This window comes from Cervus canadensis, chromosome 11, assembly GCF_019320065.1.
Source record: "Cervus canadensis isolate Bull #8, Minnesota chromosome 11, ASM1932006v1, whole genome shotgun sequence".
Taxonomy (NCBI): Eukaryota; Metazoa; Chordata; class Mammalia; order Artiodactyla; family Cervidae; genus Cervus; species Cervus canadensis.
The window spans coordinates 69,298,710-69,318,863 of record NC_057396.1 but is presented as its reverse complement, the minus strand read 5'-3'; the positions used below and the strand labels follow the sequence as shown (position 1 = coordinate 69,318,863).

At 50.8% G+C, this 20,154-nt stretch overlaps 1 protein-coding gene across 5 annotated transcripts in view; it reads right to left on the bottom strand.

Moving 5' to 3' along the window:
* Positions 1–20,154, bottom strand: part of PRDM11 (PR/SET domain 11) — a 94,219-nt gene that overhangs the window by 49,962 nt on the left and 24,103 nt on the right. For 2 of the 5 annotated variants that reach the window (XM_043481362.1, XM_043481365.1), the window contains exons 1-4: positions 8,730–9,243; positions 7,999–8,123; positions 7,560–7,663; positions 6,738–7,000 (exon numbers count right to left, since the gene is read on the bottom strand). In XM_043481362.1, the coding sequence (XP_043337297.1) occupies positions 6,738–7,000; positions 7,560–7,663; positions 7,999–8,117 (486 nt within the window). In that variant the 5' untranslated portion in view covers positions 8,118–8,123; positions 8,730–9,243. Of the gene's footprint in view, positions 1–6,737; positions 7,001–7,559; positions 7,664–7,998; positions 8,124–8,729; positions 9,244–9,269; positions 9,442–20,154 lie in introns of those variants that run through there. The other 3 variants (XM_043481363.1, XM_043481366.1, XM_043481364.1) reach the window with 3 other exon arrangements.

The window sequence follows — 20,154 nt, the reverse complement described above, 5'->3', positions numbered from 1 at the left end:
TACACAACAAGAGACGCCACCACAATGAGGCCAGCACACTGCCGCAAAGCGCCTGCTCCCAGCAACCAGGGAAAGCCTGAAGGCAGCAACGAAGACCCAGTGCGGCCGAAAAGTAACAAATAAAACTCCTTCCGAGGAGGTCAGGCCTTGAAGGAGAGATAGAAAGTCGAGATGGCCATTTGGTTCATCTCAGTCTGGGCCCCATCCCTGCATCACATTGTAGGCAATGCGACCAGCTTGCCTCCATGCTGAGGGGAGAAGGAGAGGAACCTAGTACTGGGGCCGGAAGGATGAGTGGAAGAAAGTCAACCGCGGCCAGGAGGCAGGAATAGGGCAGACAAGTAAGGGAGGTGGAAAGGACCAGGAGGCTGAATGAGAGAGTGGGCTCTAGAGTCAGACTGCTTAGGTTCGAATCTCAGCTGTGTGCGGAATGACTCCTCCTCTCCAGGCCTCAGATTTCTCAGCAGAGTAATGGATAGACTAACACCTGCTTCACAGGGGCATCACTAGGATCAGATAGGATCACGCTGTGAAGTGTCGAGCACAGAGCCAGATATGTAGTACGTGTTCAATAAACATAAACGGCTACGCTTATCTGAGAGCACCACCATTGCTTCCACTGAGACTCTACATACTGAGTTATGGAAGGAAATGAGTTCTGTTGGATGGAGGCCAGGGCCTTGGAAGGCAGGCAGAAGGTCAAGAACAGGCAAGATCAAGTATGGCTTTGGGACAGGATCTGACACATGAATGCAGTTTATTCAGGAAGTGGGGCTTCTAGATCCTGGTCCAAAATTGGGGCCGTGGTTCAGGCCATTTGTCCTTTTCTCGCACCATTCAGCCAACCCATCATTTGAGCAAGCTGTTCCTCATTCCTGCTTTGCCCCAGCTGAGGCCCCAGTTGAGAACACGCACGTGCACACACACACAGACACACAGACACACACAGAGGCACTGTTCAAGCCATTTTGTACTTCTGTTCTCTCCAGGCCTTCAACACCTCTCATGTCCCTGCATCACAAAAGTCAAAGTCTCAGTGTGGTACAGTGACCTCCAGCCACACCATCCCTACACCCACGCCCCTGGCACAGCTCAGAGGCCCTTGGAAGGAATCTCCAAGGGAGCAACATAGCTGCCTCTGGCCACGCCCCTGAACTGCAGGCCATGCCCACCCTTGACAGGTAGAGCTGGTCTAGGACCAGGCTGCAAACTCCAGATCTTCCTATTCTCCCTTTTCTCCAGACCCCAGACCCACGCCTGGCCCTGAACCTGGGGAAGATGCCTGCTTTAGAGATTCCAAGCTTGCCTGGCTGGGCTATCCCAGGAGTAGACTTTGGTGGGAAAGAAAGGGATCCCCCTATCCCTTCTCTGGGTATGAGATTTTCTCCCCTGAGACTTTTCCACAGGCTGAGAAGGCATCGGCCTCCTCTACTGAACTCCTACCCATCCTTCAAAACCCACCCCCAATTTGCCAGCCAAAACCAGCTCCTCTTCTCCCCGCCCCTCCTGTCTACCGCAGCACCAGGACCATCAGCAACACTCTGGGTCGGGAACAGGCCTCCTCCCCTCTCGTCTACCTTGGCCCCTGCTCCCTGTCGCTGGACCACAGACTCCGTAAGAACAGAGCGCAAACGTCGTGCATTTCTATTACCTCTAGAACTTCCTGTGAAGGACCCAGTACATGGGAGTTGCTCTATGAGGCTAAATTGAATTGAATTACATAACCACATATCTTCCCACGAAGGAACTCCTTAAAGCCCATCTCCTTAAAACTCTTAAAACTCCTTAAAGCCCCAGGCATCACAGAAGGAGGCTATCTTTGCAGGAACCCAAGGTCTGCCAGGTACTACCTACAGGAGTTGGGGGGTCGCTTACTGAACCTCTTCAGTCCCAGTACCCTCATCAAGAAGGACAGCCACCTCCACCTGCGGGACTATTTTGAGGAAGAATGTGGTAAACACCAGGCATATAATAATTGCTCAATTAGCAGCTAGACTTTGCAAACAAGCCTATCATCCTTGGGGGCTTCCCCTCCTCACCTCCCACTCACACCTCAATCCACAGCAATGTGGCTTCCACCCGTGCAACTGTCCCTGCCAAGGACACCAGGACCTGTGCGCCCCCCGAGCCAATGGGCTCTCAAGCCTCAAGCTTCTCGCCCTCTGCAGCACTGATCCCTCTGCCCATCCCTTCCCAGGGCTTCGGCTGCGTAAGTTTATACATTTGGCTTTCCCCCCTTGGCTGCAGACCCACACACACCCATGTGCCTCGGGACAGCTCCACCTGGGCATCTCGTGGGCACCTCCAGCTCTCCCCACCCCAGCCTGAACTCACCTTCTCCTCTGTCTCAGGCTACCTCTCCCCACCTCTCCACACACTTTAGCAGCCATCCCCTCCAAAACACATAAGCTCACTGGATTAGAGTCCCACTACTGCTATAACAAATGGCCACAAACACAATGGCTTAAAATAACACAAGTGTATTGTCTTGCTTTTCTGGAAGTAAGGAATCCTAAAATCAGGTGTTGGCAGGGCTGAGTGTTTTTCAAAAGGCATGAGGGAAGAATCGTTTCCGAGTCTTTCCTAGTTTCTGGAGGTGCCTGCATGCCTTGGCTCCTGGCTCCTTCCCTATCTTCATGGCCAGCAGGACAGCATCTTCCAGTGTTTTCTTTCTGACTCTGCCTCTCCTGCCCTCCTCTTATAAAGATGCTTGCAACTGCACTGGTACTACCCATGTACCCCAAGATAATTTCTCCATCTCAAAATCCTTAACTTGATCACATGTTCAGTCCCTTTTACCATATAAGATAACACAACCACGGGTTCCAGGGAGGGACCTGGCCATCTCTGGAGAATCATCATTTGATCAACTATAGTTAACTCCCTTCATCAGCTCCAAAGCTCTAAGACAGTCCTCCAGGGGCAGAAAAAAACATTGATCTACCTCTTTTCCACATCAAATGTCTCATGTGAACCTTCTCAGGTAACATAAAAGCTTACCTATTATGCCTATCTCTATATTCAGCAGGACTTCCTCCACTGGGTTTCTTAAGGAAGTTAAAGTCTCATTAACAAACTCCTGTAGGGACTTCCATGGTGATCCAATGGATAAGAATCCTTCTACCAATGCCGGGAACATAGGTTCGATCCCTGGCCCAGGAAGATCCGACATGCCACTAGCAACTAAGCCCGTGTGCCACAGCTATTGAAGCCAATGCACCTAGAGCCTGTGTTCCATGAGTCAACCCCAAGGAGAAGCCTGCACATCACAACTAGAGAATAGCCCTCGCTCGCCACAACTAGAGAAAGCCCACATGCACCAGTGAAGACCCAACACAGTCAAAAATAAATTAATTAACTTAAAATACAATCAAGGAAACCTAAGTAAAGTTAACCTGTGTCTGAGACTTAGAAGCCAACTCAGATGCATTTGTCTGAATAAAGGTCACCCCATTTTAAAAAATACAAAAACCTCCTTAACCCCAGTCTTCCCATAGCCATCACCCTTCCTATGTCTCTCCCCCACTTCTTACTTCTCATCAAACTTCTGAAAGGTGACTAAACCAGTCACCTCCATTCTAATGAGGTTCTTATTTCATTACTCTTCAGGATTTCTCAACCCTGATCTATTGACAACTGAGGCCACACCACTCTTTGTTGTAAGAGGCTGCCCTGTGCGTTATCAAAGGTTTAGCAGCATCCCTGGCTTCCCCAGTAGCTCAGACAGTAAAGAATCTGCCTGCAATGCAGGAGACCCAGGTTAGATCCCGGAGTTGGGAAAATCCCTTGGAGAAGGAAATGGCAATCCACTCCAGTATTCTTGCCTGGAGAATCCCATGAACAGAGAAGCCCGGTGGGCTACAGTCCATGGGGTTGCAGAGAGTCAGACACGACTGAGTGACTTTCACTTTCACTGGCCTCTTCCTTCTAGATCCCAAGTTGTGATGGCCAAAAAATGTCTCCAGACATTTCCAATTATCCCAGAAAGGGGGCAGGAGGTATAAATTACCCCAGGTTGGCAACCATGGTCTTATAGTATCAGCTCTTGCTAAAATCACCAGTGACTTCCCCAGCACTAAGTCCAGTGGGTACTTTTGAGCCCTCTTCTCACTTGGCTTCTCAGCCCAGGTGGACACTGTTGGATATTCCAGCCATCCCACCTCTCAGGCGGCTCTTGCTGTGTCTCCCATGCAGGATCAAGCTCCCCTTCTGGACCGTTCACTGGTGAAGTTACTCAAAGCTTAGTCCGTAGGCTTCTCCACCTCCCACTCAGCCCGTTCTCCCTGGGCACTGCCCTCCAGCCCTCTGGCCCCACTGACCGCGTAGGCACAGGTGACTCATGAAGTGACACTTCCAGACCTCCTTTCCAAGATCCCAACCCATAATCTAACTTCCTAGTTGATATCACCAATATTACCACTTGGATATGTTGACATCACTCCAAGCTCAACAAGCCCTCAAACCAAAATCAGGATCTTCCCCTCAACCCAGTCTCCTTTTGGCGGTCCCCATTTCTCACAGAAAGACACCATTCCTGACCTGGAGGCAGAAGAACAGAAGAACAGAAATCTCCCTTACCTTTGAAATATTCACAAAGCAGTTCATTTGTCTCTATGTCTCTGCCCCACCCAAGCCCAAGCTTCCACCATCGCCGACTTAGAGAATGACCACAGCCCTCTGACTGGGGTGCAGACGCTCATTCTTACATTTATTTATTTTTTGGCCACACTGCTCAATATGTGGGATCTTACTTCCCTGACCCAGGGATTGAACTCAGGCCCCCTGCATTGGAAGGCAGAATCTTAACCATTGGACCACCAGAGAAGTCCCCCGGATGTCCATTCTTGACCAGTGCCTCTACCCCATCGGTTCTCCAGCCTGCAGTCGAACTCACCTTTTTAAAACATAAATGAAAGTTCCTCATTGTTCTTAAAATAGAGAACAAAAGTCCCAATTTGGCCTGCTGGGATCTATATGACCATGTCTGTCTCTTCCAGACCCCTGGGTTTCCTGCACTCCAAGCACAGTGACCTCCCAAGTGAGCAAACGTACCATGCTCTCTCCTGCCACAGGACCATTGCTCATGTTGCTGCATCCATCTTGACAGTCCTCACAATCATCACCTGGTAGGAATTCTCTTCCTTCAATCACAGATCAGCCATAAGGAAGCCTTTCCTGACTTCTGGCCACATCTAATCCCTTTGTTGATCACTTTTCTCCTAGCCTCCCCATCTCTTCATTACCTTTCAGAGTCATCATTTTACATTTACTTATCTTATTCCTTAATTCATTCCATCTTCCCATAGTGAACTCTATGAAGGGAGCACTGATGTCTGATCTGGTCCACCATTGTGTCCCCAGAGTCAGCCCAGTATTTGGAACAAAGGAGACTCTCATAAATGGTTAAGGAATGATTTTCCTACTTGTCCCATGTCCCCCATCTCTGTCCAAGTTTGATGCCTGAAATTCACCTTTGATCAGCTTTCCTTTCAAATCTGAAAGTCCCTCTTCTTCATCTTCACATCCTGTCCATCAACAAATCTTAGGAATTCTCCCCTTTAAATCTCTCTCAAACATCTCCACCTCTAGCACCTGAGTTTAAGCTGCTATCTTTCCTTATATGAATCTTCACTCCAGCCTTTTACCCAGAATCCCACTTCTCCATTCTGCAACCTTCCAGGTCACACTTCTGTCTGAAATGTTCGGATGGCTTACCTGGCCCGCAGGATGAAGGATGCACTTTCATGGCCTATGAAACACAGCATATCTGGTCCCCATCTCCCTCCCCGGCCTATTCTCGCCTCTCTGCCTCTCAGGCTCACTGCTGCTGTCCTACCAGACTTCTTGGGGTCCCTCTCTCTCAGCTCTTCTGTCTACAGGGAGCAATTTTTCATCCCCCTTTGACTAACTGCTACTCATTCTTTGAGTCTCAGACCAGAGGAAATCTTGCCCAAACCCCTCAAGTAGGCCAAGAACAATAACAGCAATAGCTGATATTCACTGCATGCTTGCTAGAGGCGAGCACAATTCTAAGAACTTTGCAGCATCGATGCATTTCATCTTCACCATCAGCTATGATTATCCTGTCACAGAGAGGTTCAATGACTGGTCCAAGGTCACGTTAGATAGTAACTAGCAAACCAGGCTAACACAATGAACTCGGGCTCCAGGCCCCAAATTCCAGAGCATTGTGAACGCTGCCATCTCCCTGTGTCCCCAGAGCATCTTGTGTTCTCCCTTAAGCCACAACTGTCACGTGTGAATGTATCTGTTCACTGCCTACCCTCCCCACCAGACGATCCACTCCCTGAGGGCAGGGACTGTGCCTGTCTTGTTGGAGGCTTTACCTCTAGCTCTGGACTTTACTGCTTTTTTAGCTGAATGTCATGCTCTGCATCCCCACAACCCCCAGCCCCAGGTCATCCACTCCAGAGGAGGGCTTGGGTAAAGCCTTTGTAAATGTCACATAGTGGTCCTCCAGACACACACAGGAGGATTCAGGGAGAAATCGCCCCACCACTGATTCTGCTGACTGCTGACAGAGGTGGCTCCTCTGAATGGCCCTCAGACACCAAGGGTCACAGGGGCAAAGGGCCGGCAAGATCCATCATCCACTTGCCCAGCAGTGATGGCAGAAAAGCTCTGGGGCCAGGCCGGGCCAGCATATGGCGCCCCCTGCTGGTTTCTATTTGCATTCCCGGCACGCTTTACCGAGGCACAGCCCAGGAGACACTCACCAGCCAGGAGAAGAAGCCAGCTGATTTGTCCTGGGTGGAGATCTGCCCCTCATAGGGGCCGAAGATGCGGCCCTTGGGGATGACCTCATTTATGCAACGCACGTCATTCTCCCCACTGGCTTCCTTGACCACCTCCAGGCCCTGGGGGATGGTGAGGGCGGCCCGGTCTGGGATGCCCACGGGCACCGGCGTGTCAGACACAAACACTGGGGGACCGTGGTTCGGGCACTCATCCACAAAGTACTCCTGGCAGGACTCACAGACTGGAGGGGCGGAAAGAGGAAAGAGAGCTTCAGTTGTTGCAGGGAGAGCCCCCCATGGAGGCTGAGGGGCCGATGAGAAACCCACCCCGAGGACGGTGTAGACCAGTGGAACGCGCACAGCACGAGGCTCACGAGTCCCAGCCCTGGCCCCACCCCAGCAGCCACAGGCCCCTGAGTCTTCAGCAGCGATACCCCGCTCCCCTCCCTGGCGACTCAAGGGACACACCTGCCAATGCCAAGGAAGCCACTAGCCCCCTTTGCTTCAAATCTGAAAAAACAGAAGAAAGGTCATGACTGGAGTCAGATGGGTGTGCATCTGTGAGCCGGGGGAGCTGAGCCAGGAGGTCCTTAACCCTCACCAAACCTCAGGGTCCTCCCCTGGAGAATGAGACCTCAGCGGCTAAGGGTGAGGATGTACTGAGGCCTGGACCTGTGTTGCTGCACACAATAGGTGAGGGCCTCGCATCAGAGTTGCCTCTGCAAATCCCCCAAGCAGAGATGGGGTGGGGGGTGGGGGTGACGGTCGGTGTGATCAGGAAGAGCCCCAAGCTCCACTTACACCAGAAGTCCACTTGCTGGAAGCTTTTGGGCATGATGAGGTCACGTTTTCCCTTCAGTTTCCTGGGCTCCACTTCCATGACTGAGGGGTCTGGTCTCCTAGAGCTGGCCAGGACAGGGGCCAGTAGAGAAAGCACAAAGCCATCAGAGTGAGAGGCTGGTGGGCAGAGAAGCCGAGAACTTGGCCAGAAGGCCACGAGGATGGGGCGGGTGGAGGAACCCCAGCCAGCCTGCTTGTCTGATGCAGCAGACAGTAGAAAGATAGGGGTCCTGAGACCTGGGTTCGGGCCTTCTTGGGCCACTGCTTGGGTTTTTCTAGAGCCCGTGCCCACCCCTGGTCCTAGGAGTTGCCCAGAGCAGGGCAACTTCCCAGGGTCTCCAATCAACCCAGCCAGGCGATGCCCCCCTCTCCCTCGCCTGTCCCCACACTGGGGCCTCACCAGGGCTGGCCATACTCCTGGTCCCGGAGCGGTGAGCAGACCTCCGTCTTCACCACCGTCACCATCTCCCCCACCGCCGCCTTGGTCTGCGCCAAGCACTCCTTCATGTTCTCAGTCATTCTGTCCTGGGGGGCGAAGGCGGGACCGGCAGAGGAAGAGGATCAAAGAGACAGGGGAAGAGGGGTGAGTGGCGAGAGGGCAAAGCGGGGGTCCCATGGAGTCTGGTTACCCTCCCTGCCATCCCTAGAGGAAGCGCTTAAGAACACAGACAACAAAAACAGCTGTAGCCGGGCCAAGAGGAAATGCCATTTCTACCCGGGCTGGTCCTGGGGACGACTGGAGCCACCAGCCCCATGGGGTCAGGGGCCGGGAGGCGCTCAGGCCAGGAGGCAGGGCTGCGAAGCACAGCCTGGACCCCAAGCCCAGAGGCAAAGGGTATGAGGGACCCATAGGAGCCTCCGCACAAAACTTTGCAACGGGGGGGAACAGGGGCGGGATCCGCTCAAGTCCACCGGGGGCCAAAGCGGGGCAGGCAGATGAAACGGGCCCTGAGCGCCTGGCTGCAGAGCCCCTCACCCAGGGCTGCCAGGGAATGCAGCCGGGCTCGCTTTGCCAGCTCAGAGCAGGTACAGGCGGGGCCTGGTGGGGGGCGGGGGGTCCCCGCGTGGGCGGCCCTGGCTCCAAGCCCCACCCAGCTCTCTCTAGGGCAGTCTCCCTAGCCCGCAGCTTACCGCCCTCCTCCACCACCGCGCTGGGCTTCAGCCCCTCCCTTGGCACCCCAGGGTCCTCATGCCAAGCCCGGGGACACTCTTCGGGTCAGGGCAGCGCTCAGCTCGGGCTGCGAGCGCGCTCGGCCCCGGGACTGGGCGAGCAGCGTGTGTGACTCACTACCCGGGGCCCCGCTGGCCACACCCCTGCTCCTCTGCTAATCAGCCCCCTGCTCCCCACCGGGGCCCCAAAGCCGCCGGCAGCGGGGAGGGGTGTGGGGAGACGTGCCGGCCTGCCCCCTTCTCCGAGCCGGCGGGGACGTGTTGGGGGGGGAGGGCGCGGGCGGCCCGGGTCCGGCCGAACCGCCCCGCCCCAGCCTCCCCCCCCACTCCCGGTCCCCCGGGCACCCCCGCCCCCGGAGCTCGCGGGTCGTCCCGGCCGCGGGTCCAGCGGGGAAAGTGTGAGATGCCGCGATCCGGCCTGCGCGGCGCACCGGCCGGGCGCAGGGGCGGCGCTGGGGACCGGGAAGGGCGCGGGCTCGCCCTCCGCCCCCTCTCACCAACCTTCGCGGCGGGGCGCTCCCGGGCCGGCCCGGCCCTGCCCGGCGCCCGCCCCCCGCCCGCCCGCCGGGCCCGGCATTCCTTGCGGGGGCATGTGGCTTCTTGCCGGCCCCGGGGGCACGTAGCTGGCTGGCGGCCGGGAGGGGGACGCGCGGGGAGCGGGAGGAAGCGGGCGCCCGGGAGGGGGGCCCCCGCCCGGGAGGGATTCCAGCCCCTCCCGCGGGGCTCGGCCCCTACGCGGGCCGCGGGCCGCGGGGCGCCGGGCGGGGCGTCTGGGGAGGATGAGAGCGCTGGGGAGGCTAGGCCCCGTGGCCCGCCGCGGGTCCCCCTGGGTCCCCCCACCCCGCCACCCCCAGCCTCCGCAGCCCACTCGGCATGGCCTACGGCGCGGCTAGAGCGACACCGACACTCAAGTTGCCAGCCACGCACCGCAAGCCCGCCCCTTCCCCACCTGCGCGGCCTCGGGTGGCGACCCGCACCCGCGAAGGGCCTCGTGCCACGATCTTGGCTGGCCAACCAAATGGCTCCCAGCCTCCAGTGATGCTGGCAGGGGTTCGGGGGGGGGGTGGTGGTGGTGGTGGGGTGGTCACTGAGGCAGGAACCTGGGGCTGGAAGTTTGTCAACTGACTCCCCAAGGTCACACAAGCCATTCCTGGTGACGTCCTCACTGGAGTCTGGGGCCTCCCCTGAGTAAATTGGAAACAGGAGGACCCCCAAAGGTAAGCGTCTTGTCTGGACTAGTTCACTTCCATGCCACACCCTCAGCCCAGTCTTCTTCCAGAAGGATCATTGGAATCACCAACCCCGGGTGGGTTCTGGACTCGGCCTATAGGTCCAAGGCGGACCCATTGGGTGGACCCAATGGAATTTTAAGGGATCCCTGAAAATTCTGAAGGAGATGGGAATACCAGGCCACCTGACCTGCCTCTTGAGAAACCTGTATGCAGGTCAGGAAGCAACAGTTAGAACTGGACATGGACCAACCAGACTGGTTCCAAATAGGAAAAGGAGTACGTCAAGGCTGTATATTGTCATCCTGCTTATTTAACTTATATGCAGAGTACATCATGAGAAACGCTGGGCTGGAAGAAGCGCAAGCTGGAATCAAGATTGCTGGGAGAAATATCAATAACCTCAGATATGCAGATAACACCACCTTTATGGCAGAAAGTGTAGAGGAACTAAAAAGCCTCTTGATGAAAGTGAAAGAGGAGAGTGAAAAAGTTGGCTTAAAGCTCAACATTCAGAAAACTAAGATCATGGCATCTGGTCCCATCACTTCATGGGAAATAGATGGGGAAACAGTGGAAACAGTGTCAGTTATTTTTTGGGGCTCCAAAATCACTGCAGATGGTGACTGCAGCCATGAAATTAAAAGACGCTTACTCCTTGGAAGGAAAGTTATGACCAACCTAGATAACATATTAAAAAGCAGACATTAAAAAGCAAACATTACTTTGCCAACAAAGGTCCGTCTAGTCAAGGCTATGGTTTTTCCAGTGGTCATGTATGGATGTGAGAGTTGGACTATAAAGAAAGCTGAGCACTGAAGAATTGATGCTTTTGAACTGTGGTGTTGGAGAAGACTCTTGAGAGTCCCTTGGACTGCAAGGAGATCCAACCAGTCCATCCTAAAGGAGATCAGTCCTGGGTATTCATTGGAAGGACTGATGCTGAAGCTGAAACTACAATACTTTGGCCACCTCATGCGAAGAGTTGACTCACTGGAAAAGACCCTGATGCTGGGAGGGATTGGGGGTGGGAGGAGAAGGGGACGACAGAGGATGAGATGGCTGGATGGCATCACCGACTCGATGGATCTGAGTTTGAGTAAATTCTGGGAGTTGGTGATGGACAGGGAGGCCTGGCGTGCTGCGATTCGTGGAGTTGCAAAGTCGGACACCACTGAGCGACTGAACTAAACTGAACTGAACTGAACACCCCTGCTGTGAGGCGCACTTCTCAACTGGATGGACAACATTCACACACAACACATTCTGAGCCAGTTAGGCTAGCGTTTAGGAGTCTGGGTCCCCAGCATCCACTGCCTGTGTTCAAACCTCTGTGACTGGCTCTGGGACCCTGGGCAGGTGTTAAGGACTCAATGTTCTTCATTGTGCCTGTATTTGGAGATAGGGCCTGTGAGGAGGTGATAAAGTTTAAATGCGACCATAATGATGGGGCCCCAATCTAATAGGGTTGGTGCCCTTTAAGAAGAGGAAGAGACACCAGAGTGCTCTTCCTCTGACTCCCTCCTGCTCTCTCTCTGCATCAGGTAAGGGCAGTGGGAAGGTAACTGTCTGCAAGCCAAGAAGAGAGCCTTCACCAGGAACCAAATGAGCCAGCACCTAGATCTTGGACTTCCCAGCCTCCTGAACCGTGAGAAATAGATGTTTGCTATTTAAGACACCCAGTTTATGACATTTTGTTATGACAACCTGAGCTAAGACAGTGGGTTTTCTAACTTCTCTGTGCTCCCATTTCTTCATCGGGAAAATGTGGCAAGTATTAAGTTCTATCACAGACATCTCTGGGTTAAATGGATGGAGACGAAATTGGAGGGATCTGGTCACCATCTCTGCGCATCAACTGAAGCAAGCGCGTTGGGCAGGTGGGTATGAGTGATGTTATGAAGGAGTGGCTTTGAATTCTCTCCATTTGATTGGATTTAAGCCAGTCATTTGCAAACTCTAGCACTCTATTAGGAACTGACTGGTGGGGACCATTTTGCATCGAGCTTTCCTGTTCTAGCCCCTCTGCCTACCCCCAGCTACACCTGTATGCCATCCTCAACTTGTACACCACCCTTCACCTGTCCCCCATGCTCCACCTTGCCAGGGAGCCTGTGAACTTGCTTTGTATTCCATCTGCATTTCACCTGGGAAACTCTTACCATCCTTCAGCCCTCACTGCCACCCCCCATAATACCCTCTCTAGCCCTATGTCCCTTTCCTCATGGCCCTTGTCATCCTTAGAACAGTCTCTTTTTAACATGATTGTTTGATTAATATCTGTTTCCCATAATAGATTAGAAGCTCGCCAAGGTAAGAGTGCAGGCCTTTTTGCTCACCACTTAATGGTCAGCACTTGTAACAGTACCTGACATCTGGGCAGAAATAAGTGAAAGACAAGCAAGATACTAGGGCATAAATGTTAAGGAAGCTCTCATTTTCAGGGTCATGCACTTGCAGGATTGGTACCTGAGAGTGAGTGCCTCCTTAAATTTTACACTTGCTTTCCTCACCTGGTCTCAGCCTTGCCTACCATGTAGCACATTCTCAATAAATATTTGTCAAGGGAATTGATGGACAAATGACCCATGTCTTAACTCACCCCACCTCCACTAATATGTCCTTCTGTCCCCATTGAGAGTCTCAACCCTATAAGAGATCCGAAGGGGGTGACAGGGTGGGTGGGTTATTGTTTTGAACCCTCTTCTTGGGGCACTTTCTCATGACCTCTACGAGACAAGGTGGGCGAGGCTGGTATCTAGAGGCAGTGAGGGAAAGTGAGACTGTGAGGGAATTAGATTCCTGAGGCCTGGAGCTTGGATTTGATAATAAGTGTAAAGCACAAGTTGTGCAACCACAGGCATGTGACTTCAATGCTGTAGGCCTTAGTGTCTTCCTTGGCAAAATGGAAATAATCAAAATTGCCCAGAGAAATCAATGAGACAAAGATGGGGTCAAGGCCCTGGAAAGAGCCAAGTGCTAAGGGTTTATAAGAGATGTTAACAGTAAACTGGCTGCCAGAGGCAAGGGAGTGAGCAGGAAGAGGGAGGAGAGAGGGGAGGGAGGTTATAGAGACAAAGCGGGGAAGGAGAGGAGGGAGAAGTAGGCAACAGTAAGAGAATGAACACTGGAGGGGAAGAGGGAGAGGAGAGGAAAGCAGAGAAAAAAAGATGGAAAGAGAGAGAGACCAAGAGAAAGATGGAGGGAAGTGGCCCACAGACACTTCTGTAAGTCTGAAATGGCCCCGGGGAGACCATCCTCTTATGAGAAAAGCATTCATTTGAATCTCAAAGTGAGATGTCTATGGACTATTTCCTTTCAGGTCTTATTTTTCATTTATATCCCACCTTCATCCCATTCTTTTCTTAAAAAAAATTGTGATGATTTATAACATAAACCCATACTCAACAGGACAACTGAACAACCAGAGACCTCGTGGAGAAGGAGTGATGCTAGTTATACCCAGAATCTGTTGTAGGATGGTTGGTGATCTAGTTTTCCATTCAGTTCTGAGCCTCCTGGCAGCAAAGGCAAAAAGGGAAATGCAATAGGTTACATAATACTCACTACTGATACCTATTTACTAACTACACAGTTAAGTTTTCCTCATTCCTGGAGGGGTCCAGCTGCCTGGAGAATCAGAATCAAGCCTCACTTATGTGACTGACATGTATTACAGTCCTCTGTGTCTGTAACAAAGGCCATGGGGGCAGGGAGGGAGAAGATGGGATATGACAGGACTGAATGGACTTTCAGTTGGGAAGAGAGGGAAAGCACAGGCTTATGTCCTTCACTGGGTCCATGTCAGCAGGCACTGTAAGGCCGGAGCCAGGTGAAGCTCCAGCAACTGTTTCTGCGGATTGTTCTGGCTCTGCTTGCCTGGAGAGGGACCTGGGGGAGGGGTGGTCGGCAGGCCTCGTGGAGGACTCCCAAGCTGCTGGCAATGCTCCCTCTCAGCTGGCTCCTCAGAGTCTGCACACGCGGAGATTAGGCATGTTGCAAACCCAGAAATGAGATGCAGACCCAAGAGGAGGGGACAGAATGCAGCTCAGGAGCCTGCAGCTCTGTTTTCACCCTTGGCAGGATGCCAAGGTCCTGGAATGCCCGGCAGCAAGTGTGGCCAGAGGGACTGGGAGTCTGTACCCACTGGGGTACCCTAGAGGCTGGCGCTAGGAGAGTCTGGCAGGCCTCCTGCCCCTGCAGCATCCTGCGTTGTCTCCTCTGATGACAAACGGACGTGCAGTAAGGGGGCTACTCGAGTCGCATAGTGATGTGGGCTGGGTCCCAAGCCGTGGGTCTCAGTCCTGACTGTGCCATAAGCTTTTCAGAGGTCCCTGAGCGAGGTCCTGCCTGGCCTTGAGTCTCAGTTTCCTCCTCCTGAAAAATAAAAGGTCTGACATGGTTTTTAACAGTAGACTGTGGGGGGTAAGCAGGAAAAAGCATGAAATTATTACAGGGAGTTGTTGGATGCATATGTCCAGCAAGCACTGCCTATAGAAAAAAATATACACCTAGTGCTTATACATAAGATGAATTTGCAAATGTATTAATATGTGGATAGTTTGGTGATGAACAAAAGGTAAATTTATTTAAAAGTGTTACTGATTCATAGAAGCTCTGCCACAATGTGTTCTGTTACTCAGCTGATACCAGCACAGCCATTCACAAGCTGTGTAACCTTGAGAAAATTCACTACCCACTCCTGCCTCTGTTTCCCCATCTGTCCAATGGGACAGATATCAGATCCTATCTCACAGGGCTGTTTTACATAGCACAGTGCCTGGCATCGAATAAGTACTCTATATATATTCTTCTTATCCATTTTATTTATTATTTTAAAAGCGTAGCACACATTAGGTATGGGGCTTCCACAGTGGTTCAGCAGTAAAGAATCTGCCTGCAAAGCAGAAGATGCGGCCGGGGCTGCGGGTTCCATCCCTGGGTCAGGAAGATCCCCTGGAGAAGGAAATGGCAACCCACTCCAGTATTCTTGCCTGGAAAATCCCATGGACGGAGGAGACTGGTGTGCTACAGTCCATGGAGTCTCAAAGAGTTGGACGTGACTTAACAACTAAACGAAAAAAAAAAAAAAACTAGCCACAACACATTAGGTGGTGATGTTGGTGACATTTTTTGACATTAAAAGAGGGCCTTTACAAGCAGCCAATACCCTTAATAGAAAAATACTTTTAATAACCTATACTATAAAGATGATTATTCCAATAGAAAAAAATGGAAAAGTTGTGAAAGAAAAAAAAAGACAAATGGCCAATATACTTTATAGAAAACCACAAAACTTTAATACTCTCAAATAAATATAAAAAAACAAATAAATATCATATCTCCTTTATTAAACTGGCAAAGATTAAAAATCTCAATACCAGTCAGAGTTGGCAAGTATGTGGGGAAATACCCCACATACTCTAGCAGTTGGAATAGAAACTGATGTAACCTTTCTGCAGGGCAATTTGGCAATACATATCAAAAGCCTTGAAATGGGCAAAACCTTTGTAGGAGCAATCTCAAATCTAATAATTTATCTAAAGGACATAATTAAGCTGTGTGCAAAGATTTACCCACAAGGCTGTCCTCTGCAACACTATTTTAGTAGTGAAAAAAAAAAACAGGAAACAAACCTCAAACACAGAAGTTAATACACAACATACAAGGAAATATTAGACAGCAACTAACAACGCTTCAGAAGAATATTTATTGACATGGAAACACATGCTCAATATACTGTTAAAAGAAAAATGAAAGTTATGAAGTGAAAGAAGAGAATCAGAAAAAGCTACATCTTGTGTGATTTCAACTTATGACATTCTGGAAAAGGCAAAACTATGAAGAAAGCAAAAAGGTCCGTGGTTGCCAGGGGTTGGAGGGTGGGAGAGGTGAATAAGTAGAGCACAGAGGATTTTTAAGGCAGTGAAACCACCCTGGATGTACTATAATGGTGGATACGTGTCATTATCCATTTGTCCAAACCCATAGAATGCATAACACCAGTGAACCTTAATGTAAACTGTGGACTCTGGATGATAATGATCTCAGTGTAGGTTCAGCAGTTGTAACAAATGTACATGCCTCTGGGTTTAACTGCATAACCAACAGTTGAATGCCTGCTGGGGTGGCCCCTGGACCAGCCACAAAGCTGAGGACTGATGGGTCCAAAAACACTTCCAACTCTTGGAGCCTGGGCTAGTCCTAAGACTGACGCTGCTGTCCACAGTGGGGAAGGGGGTGGGGGGCAGGGAGCATAGGAAAACTCTCCCCTTTCTGCTCGATTTTCCAGTGAACATAAAACTACTCTAAAAAATAAAGTCAATTTTTTAAATGAAAGTTGCGAAAAGATAGATACAAAACAATCGCGTATAAAATGTGTATTTAGTTATATGGATTTGCAACACAGGTCTGGGAGGATATATTTTGGGATATCACTAGTGGTTAGTTGTGGATCTTATGTTAAAGAGTTTTCATTCTTTTTTGCTTATGTCACTTAAAAAAATTGTAAAAGAACTCTTTGTACTCATTTAGTTGAGAAACTGCCAGAGAAGAGGATAACCGATGTTCTTCTATCTTTACTCACTTGTCATTAGATGCTGAGACCTAACCAACTATTTAGGGCTTCCAGCAGTGCTGGTGGTAAAGAGCCCATCTGCAATGCTGGACACCTAAGAGACACAGGTTCAGTCTCTGGGTTGGGAAGGTCCCCTGGAGGAGGGCATGGCAACCCACTCCAATAATCTTGCCTATAGAATCCCATGGACAGAGGAGCCTGGCGGGCCACAGTCCATGGTGTCGCAAAGAGTCAGACACTACTGAAATGACTTAGCGCTCATGCACACACAACCAACTATTTGGGAGGAAGGAGGAATCTAGATTAAAGATTGTCATATAAGTGTCATATATGTGCCACTTGATACACATAGGATGAATGAATGAATGAATGAATCAATCGCCCAATTGAGTAATAAGGGCCCCAATATTTTTTACCACAAAGCACCTCTTTTAATTTCTATGATTCCCATTTGAAAGGTTTTGTCCATGAAACATATTGCATGGACTCTGTAAGAATTCATTCCTTTTCCTAATTTTTCTTATAGGTTATGTGAAAACTAGGGTGAACACATTGGTTCATTGCTATCATTCTAAGCAAAAGCAAAGAAATTTGTCATGGTTCATTCACTTGTCCTGCTGATTACACAGAGCCATGAGACTTTCATTACACTTCTCTATGTTAAAAAAAATAGCTTAGTGGATAGAATACTATGCAGGAATGAAATTGGACCACAACGGCACCCTATAGAGTAGATGAGTCATGATGCTTAGAAAAGAAACGTGACCCCAGAGAGTACATGCTTTGTGGCTTGATTTGTGTAAAATTTAAAATAGTCAAAACTATGGTGGTTAAAGGTGTAACTGGTTATCCGTGCAAACAATTAGAAAGGGCCAGGAAAGGCAGTTCTAGGATGCTTGTCACGCCCTACTTCTAGATCTGAGGACTGGCCCCATCTGAGTATTGGTCCCATTTTCTAAGTTCGTGAAAACACATTGTCACACTTTTATTTTTCTATATGTTAATAAAAACAAAGAAAAAACTCTGCAGGGGCTCTCAGGGCAAGGAATTCCCATGGGGAGACTCTCTAACCCCATCCAGCGCCTGATCTTGCAGCTGGGGGAACTGAGGTCCAGCCAGCTGAGGCTCCTGTCTCAGTCACAACAGATCTGGCTTCAGGCCTTTATCTACACATCAGTTTTCACTGAGCACCAGCGATGCAGCTGGTCCGGGGCTATGGAACATGTACTCCCGAGGTGGCTCCTCCTGAAGAATCTTTTAGAGGTAATATGTTGACTCCTTCATGGTAAGACTCTGATAAGGAGTTGGAAGAAACAGTTCATGAGTCAAGTGGAGAAGCTGGTGAAGGATGGCACCTATTTAATGAGCTGGCTTCTTACTGTTGGTGGCTTACCTGGATCCCCCTCTCCTCCCACTAACGAAATCAGATTTTGCTCAGATGCTGCACCTTCCTCATGGGAATGACTGTCCTACCCTCTGGAGAAAGCACACAGCCATTATTGCAAATGGCAGGCATGTCCTGCAGAAGACCCCAGCAGGAATCCCCCTTAGGATGAAGATAGCACAGAAGAGTAGTGGAGAGGCGTGGTATAGTAATAAATATATTTGGTCTTTGTCCCCAGTTCCTGGAACTGAGCTCTAAAACCCTTGGCATTTCCCACTAGGAGTGTCTTGTTAGTCACAAGGAGCCCCTTGCTATCACACCTGAGTTGATGCTAATGAGGTAACATAGGATGGGGCCCCTTGATGGACTTAAGATGGGGCTTATCACCAGAATGACCAAGAGATTCAAATTAGAACTTTCAGTCCCATTCACTGATGTAGGGATAGGGGAGAAGGGTAAGGGGAGGTAAAGATCCAACTCTATAAAAATTCTCTTTTTTAAAGATGTTTTTATGTGGACCATTTTTAAACTCTTCGTTGAATTTGTTACAATATTATTTCTGCTTTATATTTTGGGTTTTTTGGCCATGAGGCATGTGGGATCCTAGCTCCCTGAAACCAGTGATCGAACCTACAACCCCTGCATTGGAAGGTGAAGTCTTAACCACTGGACCACCTGGGAAGTCCCCTATAAAAATCCTTAAGATTCAGAGAGCCTCCTGGTTGGTGACCACAGCCAGGTGCTGGGAGGGTGGAATGGCTGGAGAGGGTATGGAGGATCCACACCCCTCTGCCCATGCCTTGCTCTTCCGTTTGGCTCTATCTGAGTTGTAGCCTTTATAATAAACCACAAATAGTAAGTAAAGCACCTTCCTGAGTTCTGCAAATTGTTCTTGGGAGTGACAACGCTGGGGAGAAGGTCATGGAAATCCCTGATTTATGTTGGTCATAAGTATTGCATGGGTGGCCCAGGAATTGCAAGTGGCATTTGGAGAGGGGACAATCAAGAGGGAGCGGGTCCTCAACCTGTGCGATTCTGCGTTCATTCTGGATCGTTTGGTGTCAAAGAATCAGAGGACAGAGTGTGGTTTGTTCGGTACTGGAAATCATCCCCGAGATGGAGACTTTAATCAACCTGGTTAAGGCATTAAATCAAATGGTCCTAAAATCTCCCCTACTTCTGCACTTCCCGTCACATGTTTTCACTCAAGCCTGACTAGGATGGGGTCTCTGTTACCTGCAGCCCTGGCCATCCTCACCGGTACCCTGTCCTATCAAAGGTACAGGCTCCACCCCCACCCACAGGTCCAAACAGGCTGGGATCGGAACTCTGGCTGGGCCTCTGTACAGCATCCTCCTCCACGGTGCCTTGGACCGCAGAGGGGCAGAAGGGGGAGGCGGCAGCATTGCACCTCCAGCTACCATCTCCCCTAAGTTTCCCACATGGCACTAGTGGTAAAGAACCCGCCTGCCAATGCAGGAGACGTAAGAGACGTCGTTCCGTCCCTGGGTCAGAAAGATCTCCTGGAGGAGGGCATGGCAACCCACTCCAGTATTCCTGCCTGGGAAATCCCACGGACAGAGGAGCCTGGCGGGCTACAGTCCACCGGGTCGCATAGCATCAGATGTGCCTGAAGCGACTTAGCACGCTAAGCCCAAGATCTGACCGGACGCTCTGACCTGAGCTCTCTCTCATGCGCTGCTGCTGGGACCATAAACTGGGACCTCTAGGGAGAGCAATTTGGCACTGCGAACCTTTCAAAAAATACCCATGACCTTTGGTCCTGCAATTCCACTTCTCAGAATTTCTCCAAGACACATGGGTAAGGGTATTCATTGCAGCACTGTCTGGATGGCAAGGAACAACCAGTGTGCCCATCTGGAGGTTGGTTAAGTAAATGAGAGCACATCCACAGTACAGGCAGTTTTTTCAAAGGAGGAAGCAATAGAACAAACTCTACCCCCTGCTTCCACTCTGCCCCTACTGTCCATTCCCCGCCCCAGAGCCGGGATGAACCTGTGACTACCTAAGTCAGATTAAATGGTCCCCAGCTCAAAACCTCCTTGGAGCCCCATCTCACACAGAGCAAACAGCAAAGCTCTTCAGGGGCGCGCCAGCCAGACCCAATCTGTACCCGCCCCCACTCACTCCGGACCTCATCTCCTCCCGCTGCCGCTTGACTCTCACCACAGCCCC